Source organism: Bufo gargarizans, chromosome 1, assembly GCF_014858855.1.
Source record: "Bufo gargarizans isolate SCDJY-AF-19 chromosome 1, ASM1485885v1, whole genome shotgun sequence".
Taxonomy (NCBI): domain Eukaryota; kingdom Metazoa; phylum Chordata; class Amphibia; order Anura; family Bufonidae; genus Bufo; species Bufo gargarizans.
In genome coordinates this window covers 353,154,530-353,173,599 of record NC_058080.1, presented here as the reverse complement: position 1 = coordinate 353,173,599, position 19,070 = coordinate 353,154,530, and the positions used below count along the sequence as shown (strand labels likewise).

At 43.1% G+C, this 19,070-nt stretch overlaps 1 protein-coding gene across 2 annotated transcripts in view; it reads left to right on the top strand.

The window, feature by feature from the left end:
- The window catches only part of UPF1 (UPF1 RNA helicase and ATPase), a 103,943-nt gene that overhangs the window by 12,810 nt on the left and 72,063 nt on the right, over positions 1 to 19,070 (top strand). For both annotated transcript variants that reach the window (XM_044268861.1, XM_044268851.1), the window contains exons 2-7: positions 8,703 to 8,845; positions 10,238 to 10,327; positions 11,017 to 11,184; positions 11,896 to 12,076; positions 13,484 to 13,645; positions 16,315 to 16,399. In XM_044268861.1, the coding sequence (XP_044124796.1) occupies positions 8,703 to 8,845; positions 10,238 to 10,327; positions 11,017 to 11,184; positions 11,896 to 12,076; positions 13,484 to 13,645; positions 16,315 to 16,399 (829 nt within the window). The remainder of the gene's footprint in view (positions 1 to 8,702; positions 8,846 to 10,237; positions 10,328 to 11,016; positions 11,185 to 11,895; positions 12,077 to 13,483; positions 13,646 to 16,314; positions 16,400 to 19,070) is intronic.

The window sequence follows — 19,070 nt, the reverse complement described above, 5'->3', positions numbered from 1 at the left end:
ATTGCAGACCTCAAATGACGGGTCTGCAATATACAGGCACTGGCCATGGGCACTACTTGGCTTGAATGTGTCCATAAGTCACAAGATACAGCTAAAGATAGGACATGTCCTATATTTTGCGGAGAAGAGGCACGGATCAGAAGCCCACGGAAACACTATGAAGCTCTTGCGTGGGGTTTTGGATCCATGCTTCTGCTTCTCAAAAGATAGGACATGTCCTGTCTTCCGCTGTATATTGCGGATCGCTGATCCGTTTAAGGTGCACACAGTCAGTGGCCGTATATTGTGGACTGCTATTTGTGGTATGCAGCACAGGCATGGAGCCCTTATTCAGTGATTAAATTGATATCTAGTGGAATGCACGATTTTGCTGAAACGCACCGACTCCAAAGACTCGGTACACCGTAATAACAGTGGAACATCAATGACTATTTTTGAGCCAGAGTGCAGGCACGAGAAGGTAAGGCTAGATGAGATGTTGGGCCTTGTTAAAGTGTACTGGGGTGTAGCAGTAATGGGCCTCCAAGGGCTATGGCCAGTCCCTTGCTCAAAATAACTAATTTGCTTATAAATAAAGATATCTTAGTAGCAGTTCAACCTAGAAATAAAAAAGTTAGCCATTTAATCAGCATGGTCAATTCTACCAGGCAATATGCCTAGTTTCATAGGGGTGATCACCCTGACAGATGCTCTTTAACCACCTCCGGACCGCCTAACGCACGGATGCGTCCGGAAGGTGGTTGATTCATTCCTCCTGGACGCATCCGTGCGTCATCTCGCGAGACGCGAGATTTCGGTCAGAGCTGGCCCGCGCATGCGCATCGCGGGCCGGCAAAAGTTAAAGGAGTATTTCGTCAGCAACCTGCCAGCCAATGATCGTTGCTGTTTTAAAAAAAATCTAATCAGAAGCCAGCTAACACATCATATTAGTAAATATGATGTGTTAAATGGCTTCCCTGCTCCTCTGCTGGTCCTTTTCGTCGGTTGGTCCCAGCAGAGGAGCAGGCATCACTGTGAGTACCCACCAACACTTCACTTAGCCCCCAGATCACCCTCCATCACCCCATTTAACCCCTTGATCACCCCCTGTCAATCACCTAGTGAAAGGGAAAAAAAGTGATCAGTGTAAACTGTCACTTTTTTTTTCACTGGTATTGACTGTTAGGTTTAGGATAGTTTAGGCCCCTTGGTTAGGTAGTTTAGCGATTGTTTAGCGCCCACCGCACCGCAGTCACTGATTCGCTGATTAGCGTATCGCTAATCAGCATTTGTACTTTTATAGTATCTGTAAGTGATCAAAACTGATCACAGTCAGATCTATAATTGTATTAGTGTCACCTTAGCTCGCCCTCCACCCAAAACGCAGTGTTTGCCCGATCAGGCCTGATCGGTCGCCCACACGTGCGTTCGCCCACGCCCGCCCCACCGCAGTGACAACAAATATATATTTTTTTGATCACTGCACATTCACTTTACACGCGCTGTGGGGATAAAAAAAATCTGTTTTGATATTTTTTTATCAACCGCAGCGGCCTCCGGTACTTCGCTAGCCTCCCATTTGTAAGACAGGGTTGCTTTTTTTCTTGGGTAGTCTCAGGGAATACCCCTAAATTTAGTTGCCCAAATGTCAAACAGGGGTATTCTTCTGAAGAGGCCTACAGGCTTCTGACCCAGTCGGATGAGGAATGGGAACCCTCATCTGATGAATCTAGCGGGTCAGAATATGAGCCTGTAGAAAGCAGTGGCACTCTGACCCAAAGTTCGGACGAGGCGGTTGAGGTCCCTGATAGCACCAGGCGTACCCGGCCCCGTGTCGCTAGACCACAGGTTGTGCAGGATCCGCTTCAAGGGCAGCAGAGTGGGGCTGGCGCTGTCAGATTACGTGGTGAGGCATACACCAGCAGCGCAGCCCATCCTGAACCTAGTACCAGCACTGCCGTACAACATGGTGAAGTGGCGAGCACCAGAAGGGCAGTTGAAGGTGGCACGTGCAGTAGTTACCCCGTCGCAGCCACCGCAAAGACGGTCCCGTAGAGCCCCTAGAATCCCTGAGGTGCTGGCAAACCCTGATTGGCAGTCCCCAACTTCAGCCGCACCTGTAGTTCCCCCTTTCACCGCCCAGTCTGGAGTTCGGGTTGAGACAGCTCAGATCGGTTCGGCCCTGGGATTTTTTGAGCTGTTCTTGACTGCGGAGCTCTTAGACTTAGTTGTGGCAGAAACAAATCGGTATGCCACACAATTTATAACCGCCAACCCAGGAAGCTTTTATGCCCAGCCTTTACGGTGGAAACCAGTCCAAGTTTCCGAAATTTCTGGGCCTTCTCCTCAACATGGGTCTAACTAAAAAGCATGAATTGCGGTCATATTGGTCCACGAACCCAATTCATCACATGCCCATGTTCTCTGCTGCTATGTCCAGGACACGATTTGAGACCATCCTGCGTTTCCTGCACTTTAGCGACAACACCACCTCCCGTCCCAGAGGCCACCCAGCTTTTGACCGGCTCCACAAAATTTGGCCCCTCATAGTCCATTTCAACCAGAAATTTGCAGATTTGTATACCCCAGAGCAAAACATCTGCATAGACGAGTCCCTAATACATTTTACCGGGCGCCTTGGCTTCAAACAATACATCCCAAGCAAGCGTGCCCGGTATGGGGTCAAATTGTATAAGCTCTGTGAAAGGGCCACAGGCTATACCCACAAATTTTGTGTCTGAGGGTAAAGATCAGACCCTGGAGCCGGTCGGTTGCCCTGACTACCTGGGGAGCAGTGGGAAAGACAGTCTGGGACTTGGTGTCACCCTTATTCGGCAAGGGGTACCATCTTTGTGGACAATTTCTACACAATGTGGCCCCCTTCAGGCATTTGTTTCTAGAACAGATTGGCTGCTGTGGCACCACGCGAACTAGTCGCGCGGGCTTCCCCCAACGGCTCGTTACCACCCGTCTTGCAAGGGGGGAGAGGGCTGCCTTGTGTAACCAAGAACTGCTCGCGGTGAAATGGAGAGACAAGCGCGACGTTTACATGCTTTCCTCCATTCACGCAGACACGACAATCCAAATTGAGCGAGCAACCCGTGTCATTGAAAAGCCCCTCAGTCCACAACTATAACCTTCACATTGGAGGGGTGGACTTCAATGACCAGATGTTGGCTCCGTATTTAGTGTCCCGCAGAACCAGACGCTGGTATAAGAAGGTGTCTGTATATTTGATTCAATTGGCTCTGTATAATAGTTTTGTTCTCTACAGTAAGGCTGGGCGAACTGGATCCTTCCTCAAATTTCAGGAAGAGATCATCGCGAACCTCCTGTACCCAGGAGGTTCCGTGGCCCCATCCACCAGTGTAGTTAGCCGTCTACACGAGCAACATTTCCCCAATGTCGTTGCCAGTACCTCAACCCAACCGTCACCCCGAAAAAGATGTCGTGTCTGTAGCAGGAGTGGAATAAGGCGTGACACCCGCTATTTCTGTCCTGACCACCCTGCCCTATGCTTAGGGGAGTGTTTCCGGAAGTACCACACACAGGTACACCTAGCATAGGGATCACATCTCACCAGGACAGGCACACAGGACTATTAGGGACCATTTACATACAGCTGCTGCAAACCTCTCCTTTCACCTGGGATAAAGTGCATAATGTACTTCGCCACATCTTTGGGCGATTTGCGCTTTGCACATTGTCCCATGGGGAAGGAGAGGTTTGTCCTATAAACTATAAAGGTAAAAAAAATAAATAAAATCGCCAGTAAGCAAAAAGGTTAATGTTCAGTTCAAAAAGTTAAAGTTTATATGTTCTGTTCAAAAGTTAATAAAATTATTGCGTTGCGGCCTGTTACGTTTGCCGAGGCATATGAGCTGAGGAGGTGGCGGTGTTCCTATGCTTTGGCAAACACTTTGTATATAAAAAAATAAAAATCCCGGCAATGATTTATTCATCCACATCGATTGATGTGAATGGAGAAATCTGGTTTGCCAGGGCATACAAGCTAAGTGGGTATGGCTGTTGGGCGGAGCTCCTATGTCCTGGCAGACGCCTTTCCCCTTTTTTTTTATTTTATTTTTTTATTGGCAGCGATTTTGTCATCCACATTGATCGATGCGAATGAAGAAATCTGTGCCGTTCATTTTTTTTTTTCTTTCAGAGAGGCTCTCATTACCTGTATGCTCAATATAAGGAGAATAGCAGAAACTCCTAATGCTGGCCATACATGTAATTGCGGAGACCCTCAAATGCCAGTGCAGTACAAACACCCCACAACTGACCTCATTTTGGAAAGAAGACACCCCAAGGTATTCGCTGAGGGGCATATTGAGTCCATGAAAGATTAAAATTTTTGTCCCAAGTTAGCGGAAAGTGAGACTTTGCGAAAAAACAAAAAAAAATCAATTTCCGCTAACTTATGCCAAAAAAAAATAAAAATTCTATGAACTCGCCAGGCCCCTCATTGGATACCTTGGGGTGTCTTCTTTCCAAAGTGGGGTCACATGTGGGGTATTTATACTGCCCTGGCTTTTTAGGGGCCCTAAAGCGTGAGAAGAAGTCTGGGATCCAAATGTCTAAAAATGCCCTCCTAAAAGGAATTTGGGCCGCTTTGCGCATCTAGGCTGCAAAAAAGTGTCACATGTGGTATCGCCGTACTCAGGAGAAGTTGGGGAATGTGTTTTGGGGTGTCATTTTTCATATACCCATGCTGGGTGAGATAAATATCTTGGTCAAATGCCAACTTTGTATAAAAAAAAAGGGAAAAGTTGTCTTTTGCCAAGATATTTCTCTCACCCAGCATGGGTATATGTAAAATGACACCCAACATTCCCCAACTTCTCCTGAGTACGGCCATACCAGATGTGTGACACTTTTTTGCAGCCTAGGTGGGCAAAGGGGCCCACATTCCAAAGAGCACCTTTCGGATTTCACCGGTCATCTTTTACAGATTTTGATTGCAAACTACTTCTCGCACATATGGGCCCCTAAAATGCCAGGGCAGTATAACTACCCCACAAGTGACCCCATTTTGGAAAGAAGACACCCTTAGGTATTTTGTGATGGGCATAGCGAGTTCATGGAAGTTTTTATTTTTTGTCACAAGTTAGTGGAATATGAGACTTTGTAAGAAAAAAAAATAATCATCATCATTTTCTGCTAGCTTGTGTGTCTACTTTCCGAAATGGGGTCACTTGTGGGGGTTTTCTACTGTCTGGGCATTGTAGAACCTCAGGAAACATGACCGGTGCTCAGAAAGTCAGAGCTGCTTCAAAAAGCGGAAATTCAAATTTTTTGTACCATAGTTTGTAAACGCTATAACTTTTACCCAAACCATTTTTTTTTATTTTTTTTTTGCCCAAACATTTTTTTTATTTTTTATCAAAGACATGTAGAACAATAAATTTAGCGAAAAATGTATATATGGATGTAGTTTTTTTTTTTTTTTTTTGCAAAATTTTACAACTGAAAGTGAAAAATGTCATTTTTTTTTTGCAAAAAATCGTTAAATTTCGTTTAACAAAAAAAGTAAAAATGTCAGCAGCAATGAAATACCACCAAATGAAAGCTCTATTATTGAGAAGAAAAGGAGGTAAAATTCATTTGGGTGGTAAGTTGCATGACCGAGCGATAAACGGTGAAAGTAGTGTAGTGCAGAAGTGTAAAAAGTGGCCTGGTCATTAAGGGTGTTTTAGCTAGGGGGGTTGAAGTGGTTAAAGAATACCCGTCACATCTTCTGACACTTTAGTAACTGTTTGCATTCCCTATATAATAACAGTTCTGAAGAATGTATTCTTCTGAATTTGTTGTTCAAGTTGTCAGTTATTGCTATTAGAAGTTATGAATGAATTGCCAGCAGTCTGCAGTAAGGGTTTAGTTGGGGGGTGTCCCTGCACAGTCTGACACTGACAGCACTGATTGATCATTAGACTGCACAAGGATTTGTGGCAATTCACTCATAATTTCTAGTAGAGCACTTCATAGTCATAAGTGATTCAGAATTGTTCTTCCATGGGGAATGCAAGTAGTTACTATAACAGAGATGTCAGGAGAGGGGACAGGTCCTCTCAGAATTGACTATGCCTAGCTAGTGTACATTTCTTAGAGTTTGAAGGTACTACTAGAGGTAGACAACTGATGGACTTGCATATCCTGGAGATTCTTGAGAAGCAGGGTAACACTGAACAGTTTTATAGAGACGCTGTGTACATATTAGTGTGGTAGTTGTCTGACCGGTTCTTTGACCAGGATATCCAGGTATAAATTGGTACCTGTCATGCAGTAGACTTGATTGCTTTATTCTTTGTGAAAGATAACTATTGTGTGTTCTCTTTATTACAAATAAAAGTACTTGCTGTAAAGATGAATTCCTGTGGCATGTCTTCAGGCAGCATGCTGTTTATTAGAGTTTGTACAATATGGGATATCTAACAACCGGTCTATATTCCATCCTCTTATATAAAGCTATTCCAGGTCTCTTGGGTCCCAATCCTCTGTACTCCACCGCTGCATCTTCTATAATTCTGGTGGTCACCACTTGAGGGCGCAAAAGTCTTTAGACAATTTTTGGGTTGATTTATGTGAAAATAAACGGGACAGGTTTTTTTAAAGGGGTTCTGCAATTTGCTTAAACTGATCTATCCTCTGGATAGATCATCATCTTCTGATTGGCGGAGATCCCACACCTGTGACCCCTGCCGATCAGCTGTTTGACTGGCTCTATAAATATATCACATGCTCCACCCTGTCTGATAAATACCATAAAAAAATAAAATAAAAACTGTGTAAAAAAAAAAGCCAATTTGTCACCTTACATCACAAAAAGTGCAACATAAAGTGATCAAAAAGGCGTATGCCCCCAAAAATAGTAAGTCACCTCATCCCGCAAAAAATGAGTCCCTACCTAAGCCAATCGCAAAAAAAATCAATGACTCAGAATATGGAGACACTAAACAATCTTTATTTATTTTTTGTTTAAAAAATGCTGGTATTGTGTAAAACTTAAGTAAATAAAAAAAACATTCGGTATCACCGCATCCGTAAGAACCTGCTCTATAAAAATATCACATGACCTAACCCCTCAGATGAACAACGTAAAAAATATATAAAAACAGTGTAAAAAAAGCTATCTTTGGTCACCGTACATCAGTCATACACACCACAAAATCATACCCTACCTAAGATGGCCCAAAAACTGAAAAAACTTGAGACCCTAAAACATGACTTTTGTTTCAAAAATGAAATTGTGTAAAACGTACATAAATAAAGATTCATATCAAAATATAGAGAAAGTAACCAGTGGCACTACTCCGCACCGGTAGTTATTTTGGATGCCAATACCAAGGAGTGATGCCTCATGGTGGTGCTCAGCCTGTAGCAGCAGTGAGTATGCAAAATATCTTCAAACGAAGGAGAAAAACAAAACGAGCGGCACTCACTGATTGTAGAAAGGTACACTTTATTCCATGGCAGGAGGGGGGTGCATACGGTGCAAACACAGCATTAAGCAAGCTGAAATTTGCTATTTTTTACAAATTTTTGGTACATTTTGGTATTTTTTTTTAAATAAAAATGTATTTGTACTTCACGACACTGGTAAAATGAAGTAAAATAATCTCAGAATGGCCTGGATAAGTCAAAGCGTTTTAAAGTTATCACCACATAAAGTGACACTGGTCAGATTTGCAAAAAATGGCCTGGTCCTTAAGGTGTTAAAGAACTGTCCTGTTAATTTTCACATAAATCAACCCAAATTTTTTTATGTTTTTACATTTTATAAAAATGCCTTTGGGGAAAAATAACTTACAGGGCTCTGTGTGGGCTTGTTTCTTGCAGGGCTAACTAGATTTTATTGGTACCATTTTGGAGTATAAACAACTTTTTGATCACTTATTTAATATTTTTGGGGGGCAAGGTAACTAAAAAATGGTGAGTTATACTATATATAACGAATTATAATTTTCCTGTTTTATAATTTTCCTGTTTTGATAAAAAAATGCCCGATAGGCGACTTGGATATGTGATCTTCTGCGTTTTGTATGAACACCTCTTACCGATCTGCCAGTGTAAAGATGCTGCCAATTACCTGATGAACGAGCAAAACATTCATTCTTTGGGTAATAGGATTCTTGGTGCGTTCACATAAATCATCGTTCTGCTACCCAGAAACAATGGTTCTGTTTGGGGCCGAGCGATGGCATTCGCGATGGCTCTTCCCCATACTTCCCCGGTCACTACTATGCAGCAGAGCAAAGTGCAAGGAAGGCCTAGTATTGTAGCCAGAGAATTGTGTATAGGGAGGGGAGAGTAGGCCAGGGCCAAATAGGTGTTTGCACTGACCGTATCAGAGTGTAATGAGGTAGGAGAGGATACAATAGTCTGCATGGGGAAGAAGGAATAACACGCTAGCAGCATTAGTATCTTGAGGAGATCCCACAGTCAGCAGAAAAGGAGTAAAGTCTAGGTTGACATTTGCTAAGGGCAGCAGAGGGAACACTTTAGAAACTGCTTTGTAATACAAAAATTGCGAAATTTAAAGGTAGATTACAAAAATGACTAAAATCGCTTTCCCTGCACATCTGAAAAAAATACAAAATAAACAAACTGCGGTTCCATTTCAGTAGTGTGTAATGCCCATCTGAGAAATGTCTACTGCTTGAGTTCAGGTTTGTGTATATAGTTACAAGAAGACCTTTTTTCTGCCATATTTCTTGTAGGTTAATGGCCCAGATGGTATACTACAGAATGGCACAGTGGATGATGGCGTTGGGAAAACAAATCAGCTGCTGGGTGAGCTGAACTTTGAGGAAGATGAAGAAGACACATATTATACAAAGGATCTTCCGGTGCATGCCTGCAGGTTAGTAAAATGTGCTCCTCACCACTGGGAGTTCACCACTGTTCACACTACAACTGTGCCTTGTGCCACTGTTGGTACACATACATATGTTGGACCAAGAATGTAGTATGAATAGAGCCTTATTTATGTACAGTTTTATTCCTAAACCTTGCTAATGGTGCACTCGTGCAAAAGGTAATAATAAGCAGTGATGGCTTGTTCGCCCGCGAACATATGCGGGCTGCCATCTTTTCTCACAAGTCCGGCAAGGCACAGGTAAGCCCTTACCTGTGCGCGAGCCCATCTGAAATCAAATGCGGTCACCGGGAGTAGGCAGTTCTGAGAAAAGCCACCGGGGGCATTCATCGGGCTGTTCTTGGAACTGCCTGCTCCCGGTGACCACATTTGATTTCAGACCGGCTCACGACACAGGCACTTGCCAGACTTGTGAGAAAAGATGGCAGCCCGCATGTGTTTGCGGGCGAACAATGCGAACTGGCCATCACTGGTAATAAGGGTACAGTTCCTTTTAGTACACCACTTTTACCGTATGAAATTATTCATTGTTTGTTTTTGTTTTTTTCTAAAGGGTACATTCACACTTAAGGGTTGGGGTTTAATTAAAACACCATTGGAGGTGGATTGTTTTTTTTTTTTTTTACCTTAGTTTTTGATGCAATTGCAGTTTCTAGGTTTTTACAGATGAAACACATTTAACATATTTCACCTGTAAATGGGGGGGGGGGCAAAGCAGATGCATCCAAAATCAAGGGACAAAACACATCCGTTTTTCTTCAGTGCAGTTTTTATGTGTGAAAGTACTCCAACTTTCCTAGATCTGATTCAAGTAAATACCCCACATAGGACATGCTTTGGTTATAAAAAAATAAAATTGTTATGCAATGTGTATGGTAATTTGATTTCCTGGTTTTTAACAGCATTAGGCCTCTTGCACATGACCTCTGAAACATACGGTCTATGTGCGAGCCATATGTCCCGGAGCGGCATTGATCGTGCTCGCGGGAGAACACCGCATCATAGATTACAATAATGCTGTGGACGTCGGGCCGCCTGCGGGGCTAAGATCATATGAATGCGGGACAATCGCCCCGCAGGGGGCACAGCATCATTGTAATCTATAATGCTGTGTACTCCCGTGATCAATGCCACTCTGGGACATATGACCTGCTCCTTGATTGTATGTCTCGGAGCGCATACGGTTGTGTGCAAGAGGCCTTATAGAGCAGCCTGCACTATCACTACATTGCTTTTATGAAAGGATTGATATACATGACATACCTGTAATCGATATTGCACTAGTTAAGCCAGTCATTTGCCTTTAGGTACCATCTTAATTTAATCCTGTGAACCAAGATGAACATTTTTTTTTTTTTTTTTTTTTTCCTCCTTTAGCTATTGTGGCATTCATGATCCAGCTTGTGTGGTCTACTGCAACACAAGTAAAAAATGGTTCTGCAATGGACGTGGTAACACCTCTGGCAGGTATGTATGAAATAACCAGAATACCCCTTTAAGCCATAAACATGTGAAAATCTTTTCCTATGTTGGCATCAGAGCAAATAAGGGTACTTTTACACTTGTGGCAGAGTGATCCGGCAAGCAGTTCCCTCGCCGGAACTGCCTGCCGGATCCGGCAAACAGACAGCATTTGTAGACTGATCCTGATTCGGATCAGTCTCACAAATGCATTGCAAAAACGTTTTCTTTCCGTTTGTCATACCAACAAACAAATCTGTTTCAATTTCTTTTCACATTTTTAAAGGTCTACGCATGCTCAGACCGGAAGGATGGATCCGGCATTGCGGTATTTTTAATGCCCAATACTAATACATTCCTATGGCAAAAATGCCGGATTCAGCATTCAGGCAAGTGTTTAGTCTTTTGGGCTGGAGATAAAACCGTAGCATGCTGCGATATTATCTCCGTCCTGAACAGTCATAAAGACTCAACTGAAGACATCCTGAACCGATTGCTCTCCATTCAGAATGCATTAGGATAAAACTGATCAGTTCTTTTCCGGTATTGAGCCCCTGGGGCGGAACTCGATGCCGGAAAATAAAAGCGCTAGTGTGAAAGTACCCTCGCCTCCGGACTGTCTCTGCAGATGTCACTTGTGGTGAGGGCCTGTTATGAGATCTTTTTTAATTTTATTTTCTGATTTTACTTTCCAGCCACATTGTGAATCATTTGGTAAGAGCAAAGTGTAAAGAGGTCACTCTGCACAAGGATGGACCACTTGGCGAGACTGTGTTGGAATGCTACAATTGCGGATGCCGAAATGTGTTTCTCCTGGGATTCATTCCAGCTAAGGCAGATTCTGTCGTTGTGCTCCTGTGCAGGTGGGGGCTTTTGTCATTTTTATAGAAATACTGAAACTGAAAAAGTAAAAATTATTCAATAAATTTGTTGGTAAGCAACTTGCATTGCATTTTAACTTTGTTTCATGCAAGCAGCCACCCCACCAGTCACAAGAATTAAGATGGTGAGCTGCAGTTTTGTGCAGGGCTGCTCCATTGGCTGTGCTTGGTATTTCAGCTCAGCCCTGTTTAGTTTTGCTTGATTTTTTTTATTTTTTAGGTATAAATAGCTGCTTGAAAAATGATTCACTTTAATTGGGGAAATTAGTAAATAAAATGTATTTGTCTAAGAGAACATGGGCACACATGTTGCTATATCTACAATCCGTCAATTCGTGTTAAGGCTTATTGTACACGGATGTGTGCGCTCCGTGGCCGTATTGAGGATCGCGTTTGCATGGATGCGGACCCATTCACTTCACTTCAATGGGTCCATAAATCCAGAGACGTGGAACACTACGGTAGCACTACAGAGTACTTCAGTGGGGTTTCGTCCTGTACTTCCGTTCCGCTAAGAGATAGAACATGTTCTATCTTTTTGCGGAATGGCCTGATCGTAGACCCATTAAAGTGAATGGGTTCCGCTGCGGCTGCCCATGGTGGGGGGGTGTTCGTGCATTGCGGCTCGCAGCACGGCCACAGTGTGAACACGTTCATGTGCAAGCGGCCTTAATGGTAATTTTCTTTTCTTAGGCAACCATGTGCAAGTCAGAGCAGTTTGAAGGACATTAACTGGGACAGTTCCCAGTGGCAACCTCTTATTCAGGACCGTTGCTTCCTCTCCTGGTTGGTGAAGATCCCTTCTGAACAAGAGCAGCTCAGAGCTCGCCAAATCACTGCTCAGCAAATAAACAAACTGGAAGAGTTATGGAAGGTAATGTGCATTATAACTGCATGTGAGTCTTATTTATTTTATTTAATCTTGTTAACTTCTTCAGGGCCAAACCACTTCATTTTTTTTCCCTCACTGCCTTCCAACAACCATAAGAGAGAGAGATGGATATATCCTTTTTACTTTTTCATTCACACGGTCATATTAGGGCTTGCAGGCAAATATTTGCTTCCCACTTTTCTGGATCCCTGGCGAGCTCTTACTTTTCTTCCCGCTCCAAAACTGACAGGAATAAGCCGGTTGTAGAGACAGTGGGAGCAGGGAGCGCACCAGTGGCAGGGGCAGACTGGGCATGTGCTGCTCTTATTAGGAAAAGCAGCGCATGTGCAGTTAGAATATAGCCATGGATGAGCTTTCTCTAAAGCTCCTCCATGTCGCGTACAGCCACATGGGCTTATTATAAAAACATTACCATTCAGATTTTTTTAATAAAGTATATTAGGAAACTTTTTTTTTATCTTACTTTCCACTGTATAGTGGAAAGTACTTATATAGTCAAGGGATAATTAATAAGGAATTCCTTATAGAACCCAATATTCTCACAACACATCAGTAACTCTGGCAAACAAGATTATAATGGGCACCCTTTCCAGCTCTTCACTTCTGGATTTCAGTAAAAAAAAAAAAAGGGACCGAAGACAGAAAAAAACCTGTCCAAACCCATTTTCTGCATCGGACTACAAGTATCTACACTTGACACTGTTAAAAGCTTTCAGTGTCGAGTGAGAGGAAGACCGTATCTCCTATTCTGCCTGAACCTAACTGTAAATTCTAAGTACAGTGGTTCAGGTTTTAACTGCTCAGATACTTCCAATCCCAACTGCAGCAGGCAGATAAGCTGTATAACAAAGCTGGCACCCACTGTATGTTGTGGGCATGGCTCAACAGCCTGCTCCATACAAATGCTGTGCCTCGGTGACAGAATTATAGCACGCAATTGCAAAGGTACAGCAAGGACGCTTTAGAAACTAGGATTCAGATGATTGTAATAAAACTGGCTTCTTAAATACTGATTTAGGGGAGTGATTCTCCCATCCAGGTGCTGTCTGCGTGTAGAACAGACAGCTGAGATACTGACCCATTGTAGTCAATGGGTAAAATTTACAAGAGCAATTTTCTGCATGGAGCATTGGTTTGTACCAAGAAAATTTCAGAATGCTACGATTTTTTTAATTTTATTTATTCCTGACTGAACACAGACACTGTGCGTGTGCAGTCCATTTGAAAGAACTCCTCTGTTTACCGTCCGGAACACAGGCTAGTTTAATATCGCTCAACTGAAAGGAGCCCTTACTCCCTGTGTCTTTTTCCCTATGGAATACATAGGAATTGTCTACACACAAAGTTCCTGGAGATTCCTTGTAATTTAAATTATATGTACATTTTTAGGAAAACCCTTCTGCCACATTGGAGGATCTGGAAAAGCCTGGTGTTGATGAGGAACCTCAACATGTTCTGCTTCGTTATGAAGATGCCTATCAGTACCAAAACATATTTGGGCCTCTTGTTAAACTTGAAGCAGACTATGACAAAAAACTGAAAGAATCTCAGGTAGGTGTTTTTTTTTTTTGCACAGTTCTTTAATTTCCTAGGCCATGAATATCAAATCGATGTGGGACCTTCTCTCTGCACCCTGTCGATCAACTGTTTGAAGGGGCTGTGGCTCTTGTGAGTGCATATAGACCAATGTGAATCGGTACCTTCAAAAAGCTGATTGTGGAAGCGTTTTGAGAGTTGGATGATGGGTAATCAATATCCTAAACATGGGAAAGCCAGGTTTTGCCAGGTTAGAAACATGTCTTTTGCTCACAAGATAGGGGAAAAGTATCTGGTGGAGTTCCAATAGCTGGGACCCCACAGATTATGAAAATGGCGGTCCTGTACCCCCGTATGAGTTGAGCAGTAGGTTGTGTATGTCTGCTGCTCCATCCATTCTCTATCGAACTGCTGGAGATATCATAGTACAGCGCTTGGCTATAGGGAATGAATGGAGCAGTGGTGGACACGCGTGACCTGCTGCTCCATTAATATGGTGGGATGGAACCCTTGTCCTTGCGAAGACTAGGGGTTGCAGCAACTGGACCCCTGCCGATCAGATGCTTATTCCCTATAACCTCTTTAACACTGAAATTTTTGGGTTTTCATTTTTCTTCCCTATTTTCCTTGAGCCATAACTTAAAAAAAAAAATGTTGTACTTTCTAATGCCACCATTAATTATGGCCTAAAATGTAGTGGAAGCGGTAAAATTCCAAATGGGGGTGAAATTGGAGGGAAAAAAAACCTGACCCATGTCCTTCATTCTCTGGCTCAGTAAGATTACGACGATGCCCCATATGTCTAAATAGTGTAAAAATAAATGTAAACTTTGATCATTTTTATTTTCCATTTTTATTTTTAAATCACCATATTCTGACCCCCCCCATAACATTTTTTATACTTATGTCTACTGAGCTGTTTTAAAGGCTAATTTTCTGTAGTTTTTATTGATACAATTTTGGAGTGTGCGTGACTTTTTGATCACATTTTATTACAATTTTTTGGTAAGAGAAGCAATGAAAAAATTGCAAGTTGGCCATTTGCACCCTTTTTTCCATTGCGCCATTCACCATATTGGAATTTTTTTATTTTTTTTTCTATTTCAATAGTATGGGCGTTTTCAGTCGAGGGGATACCAATGAGGTTTAGATTTATTATTTAGGTATTATACGGAAAGGGGGGGGTGATATAAACTTTTTTTTTTTTTTTGAGCCTATAAATTTTTTTATAAGTTTTGATCTATCAGGGATTTTTGAAATGCAATTTAAACTCAATTTTGCTAATTTCTTATACTGGCCTGCCATCTGGTGGCCAAAATAAAAATTGCAGCATGAACCACTTTCTGCCTCATCAGAGAGACTGAAAGTGTTCCGCGCAAGTGCCAATGACCCAATTGGCAACACGGGGCATCTGTAGGTAGCCCTTAGGCCTCTTTCACACGGGCGAGTTTTCCGTGCGGGTGTGATGCGTGCGGTGAACGTATTGCACCCGCACTGAATCCTGATCCATTCATTTCTATGGGGCTGTGCACATGAGCGTTGATTTTCACGCATCACTTGTGCGTTGAGTGAAAATCGCAGCATGCTCTATATTGTGCGATTTTTCACGCGACGCAGGCCCCATAGAAGTGAATAGGGTGCGTGAAAATCGCATAGCATCCGCAACCAAGTGCGGATGCGGTGCGATTTTCACGCATGGTTGCTAGGTGACAGTCTATTCACTGTATTATTTTCCCTTATAACATGGTTATAAGGGAAAATAATAGCATTCTGAATACAGAATGCATAGTATAATAGTGCTGGAGGGGTTAAAAAAAATATAATAATTTAACTCACCTTAGTCCACTTGATCGCGAAGCCCGGCATCTCCTTCTGTATCCTTTGTTGAGCAGGACCTATGGTGAGCATTAAATACAGGTAAAGGACCTTTGATGACGTCAAATCACATGCTCCATCACCACGGTGATGGACCATGTGATTGGAGCATGTGATCTGACATCACCACAGGTCATTTAGCCCACAGCTCATTCAAGAAGTAGAGAGACCGGAAACTAAGAGATCAAGAGGAGAAGGTGAGTTAACTTTATTTTTTTATTATTTTTTAACCCCTTCCCGTCCTATTGTACTATGCCTTCTGTATTCAGAATGCTATTATTTTCCCTTATAACCATGTTATAAGGGAAAATAATACAATCTTCAGAACATCAATCCCAAGCCCGAACTTCTGTGAAGAAGTTCGGGTTTGGGTACCAAACATGCGCGATTTTTCTCACACGAGTGCAAAACGCATGACAATGTTTTGCACTCGCGCAGAAAAATCGCGCATTTTCCCGCAACGCACACGCCTCTTATCCGGGCCAAAAATATGACGCCCGTGTGAAAGAGGCCTTAAGCTTCCGGATTTTTGTGCATTTAGATGCGGTTACCTCACTTGGTCACGGCATCTAAAGCATTTAATTACCGCGATCGGCATTATTGACTATCACGGTAATTAGCCACAGATCTCTATGAAACGGCAGAAATCTGCCAGCCATGGCGCCTGCTGCACGTGCGAGCGGGCGCCATGTTTACACATCTCTCAAGTGGCACTCTTATCGAACAGGCTAAATATGTAGAGCAAAACTGAATGTATTTTAAAATGCAACATTACAAGTTGAAAAATGTGACTTGTTAAATTTGTCTAGACACAAGATAACATAACGGTGCGATGGGACCTTGGCCTCAACAAGAAGAGGATTGCTTACTTCACTTTGCCCAAAACTGATTCTGGTAATGTAAATTTCCCTGTTCTATTTAATTATCAGGTTTGTTGTCGCTTATCCCATGAAAAGTATTATAGTGCAATGGATAAGGCATTTTAAATTAAGTAGTATTGCATTATTCATGCAATAAAAATGCTTTTTGGATTGTTGGGTACATTACATTTTCCACTCTGCTAGTGCCCCCTGCTGTTTCACAAACTCCATCATCCAGTGTTGGACAAACATGCACAGTGGCTACCCTTATCCCCTCCCCAGTTAACCTAGCATTTTGCTATTAGCAGCTGTCAGTAGTTTATGCTGCCCTCAAATAGGACTTCATAAGACTGGACAGATCACCTTTTAACCCTGTCGCTGCCTGGAGTTCTATGACAACTATTATACTCTTTCCATGTACTTTTATTTATATCAATTCAGATTTCTGTGTCCCCAATGCACAGATCTTAAGAAAATCGTTGTATTCAAAGAGGCAAATAATCTTGTGATCCAGAGCCTGATGAACCTTAATCATGCAGTGGCCTGATAAGTTGTATGTGCAGCTGCTTAATTTCTCACTACTAGTGGAAAATAAGGCCTTCTATATTTGACAATAAGAGATTTAAAGGCTATGTACACCTTCTAGATTTGTGACTGGTACTTTCACTTTGTGCAGGTTATCTAATAAACCATATCTCTAAACTACTGAGTGGTCATAAACACGTATTTAAACCACATCATCAGTAAGATAAGAACTGAGCTTTAATAAATGTTTATACGGTCAGAGCAGAGATAAGGACTTCATATGCAATTCAGCCGTATAACCTTTTGCATATTTGTTGTTAGATGAGAAGGATACTACTCACGCTTCAGAAGACCTCTTGGTCCTTTCTTTACTTTATTTTTCACAATTAAAGTGTTGCATGGCTCTCAGGCCACTTGTTCAGAGTTCGCCAAGTTGTAAACGTCACACTTGACGCTGGGTTCAGACCTGGAGTGCTCTGTATGCGCGATTGTACGGGCGTTTGCAATCGCGCATACAGAGACAAGCGAACGCCCATTGTCGCGTGTTTCCGCTGAAGTCTATGTACGGGAACGCACGACAAGACGCCCCAAAGAAGCTCCTGTACTTCTTGGGGCGTCAGGTGTTTTACAGCGCGATCGTACGCGCTGTAATACACTCAGGTGAGAACCATTCCCATAGGAAATCATTGGTTCTTGCCTGTTGAGCGTTTTACAGCGCGTAGGAACGCGCTGTAAACCGCTCAGGTCTGAACCCAGCGTAAGTCAGCCAGAAGTGTAAAATACAAGGGTGTACCCTGATTGATTATAGCAGAGATAAGGAGCCAGTCTAAAATTCAGATCCTGCTAATAGAGCTTATCAGCTCTGTACAGAGAAAAGGACTCCATATTTTTATTAACCACCTACGGACCGCCTAACGCAGATGTGCGGTCCGGAGGTGGCAGCGCTGCGCAGAGTCACGCATATACGCGTCATCTCGCGAGACGCGAGATGACGCGACTATGCGCATGCGCAGTTCGCGCCGGCATTTCGCACAGAAGTATTTAGTCAGCAACCTGCCAGCCAATGATCGTGGCTGGCAGGTTGCTGATTTTTAAAAAATCCAATCAAAGTGCCAGATAGCAGATCATATTTGTAAATATGATCTGTTATATGGCTGCCTGCTCCTCTGCTGGTTCTTTTCGTTGGTTGGATCCAGCAGAGGAGCAGGCTTCACAGTGAGTACACCAAACATCACACTTTAGCCCCAGATCACCCCCCTGCACCCCAATTAACCCTTTGATCACCCCTTTGATCGCCCCTGTCAATCACAAGTGAAAAGAAAAAAGTGATCAGTGCAAACTGTCACTTTTTTTTTTCACTGGTATTGACAGTTAGGTTTCAGTATAGTTTAGGCCCCTTGGTTAGGTAGTTTAGCGATCGGTTAGCGCCCAGCCCACCGCACCGCAGTCCGTTATCGCGTATCGCTAATCAGCATTTGTACTTTTATAGTATCTGGAAGTGATCAAAACTGATCACGGTCAGATCTATAATAGTACTAGTGTCACTTTAGTTCTCCCTCCACCCAAAACGCAGTGTTTGCCCGATCAGGCCTGATCGCTCGCCCACACCCGCCCCACCGCAGTGACAAAAAAAAAAAATTTTTTTGATCGCTGAACATTCAATTTACACGCACTGCGGCGATAAAAAAAAATCAGTTTTGATATTTTTTATCAACCGCAGCGGCCTCCGGTACTTCGCTAGGCTCCCCTTTGTAAGACAGGCTTGCTTTTTTTTTCTTGGGTAGTCTCAGGGAATACCCCTAAATTTAGTTGCCCACATGTCTAACAGGGGGTATTCTTCTGAAGAGGCCTACAGGCTTCTGACCCAGTCGGATGAGGAGTGGGAACCCTCATCTGATGAATCCAGCGGGTCAGAATACGAACCTGTAGAAAGCAGTGGCTCTCTGACCCAAAGTTCGGACGAGGAGGCTGAGGTCCCTGATAGAACCAGGCGTACCCGGCCCCGTGTCGCTAGACCGCAGGATCCGCTTCAAGAGCAGCAGAGTGGGGCTGGTGCTGTCGGATTACGTGGTGAGGCATACACCAGCAGTGCAGCCCTTCCTGGACCTAGTACCAGCACTGCCGTACAACCTGGTGAAGTAGCGAGCACCAGAAGGGCAGTTGAAGCTGGTACGGTGGCA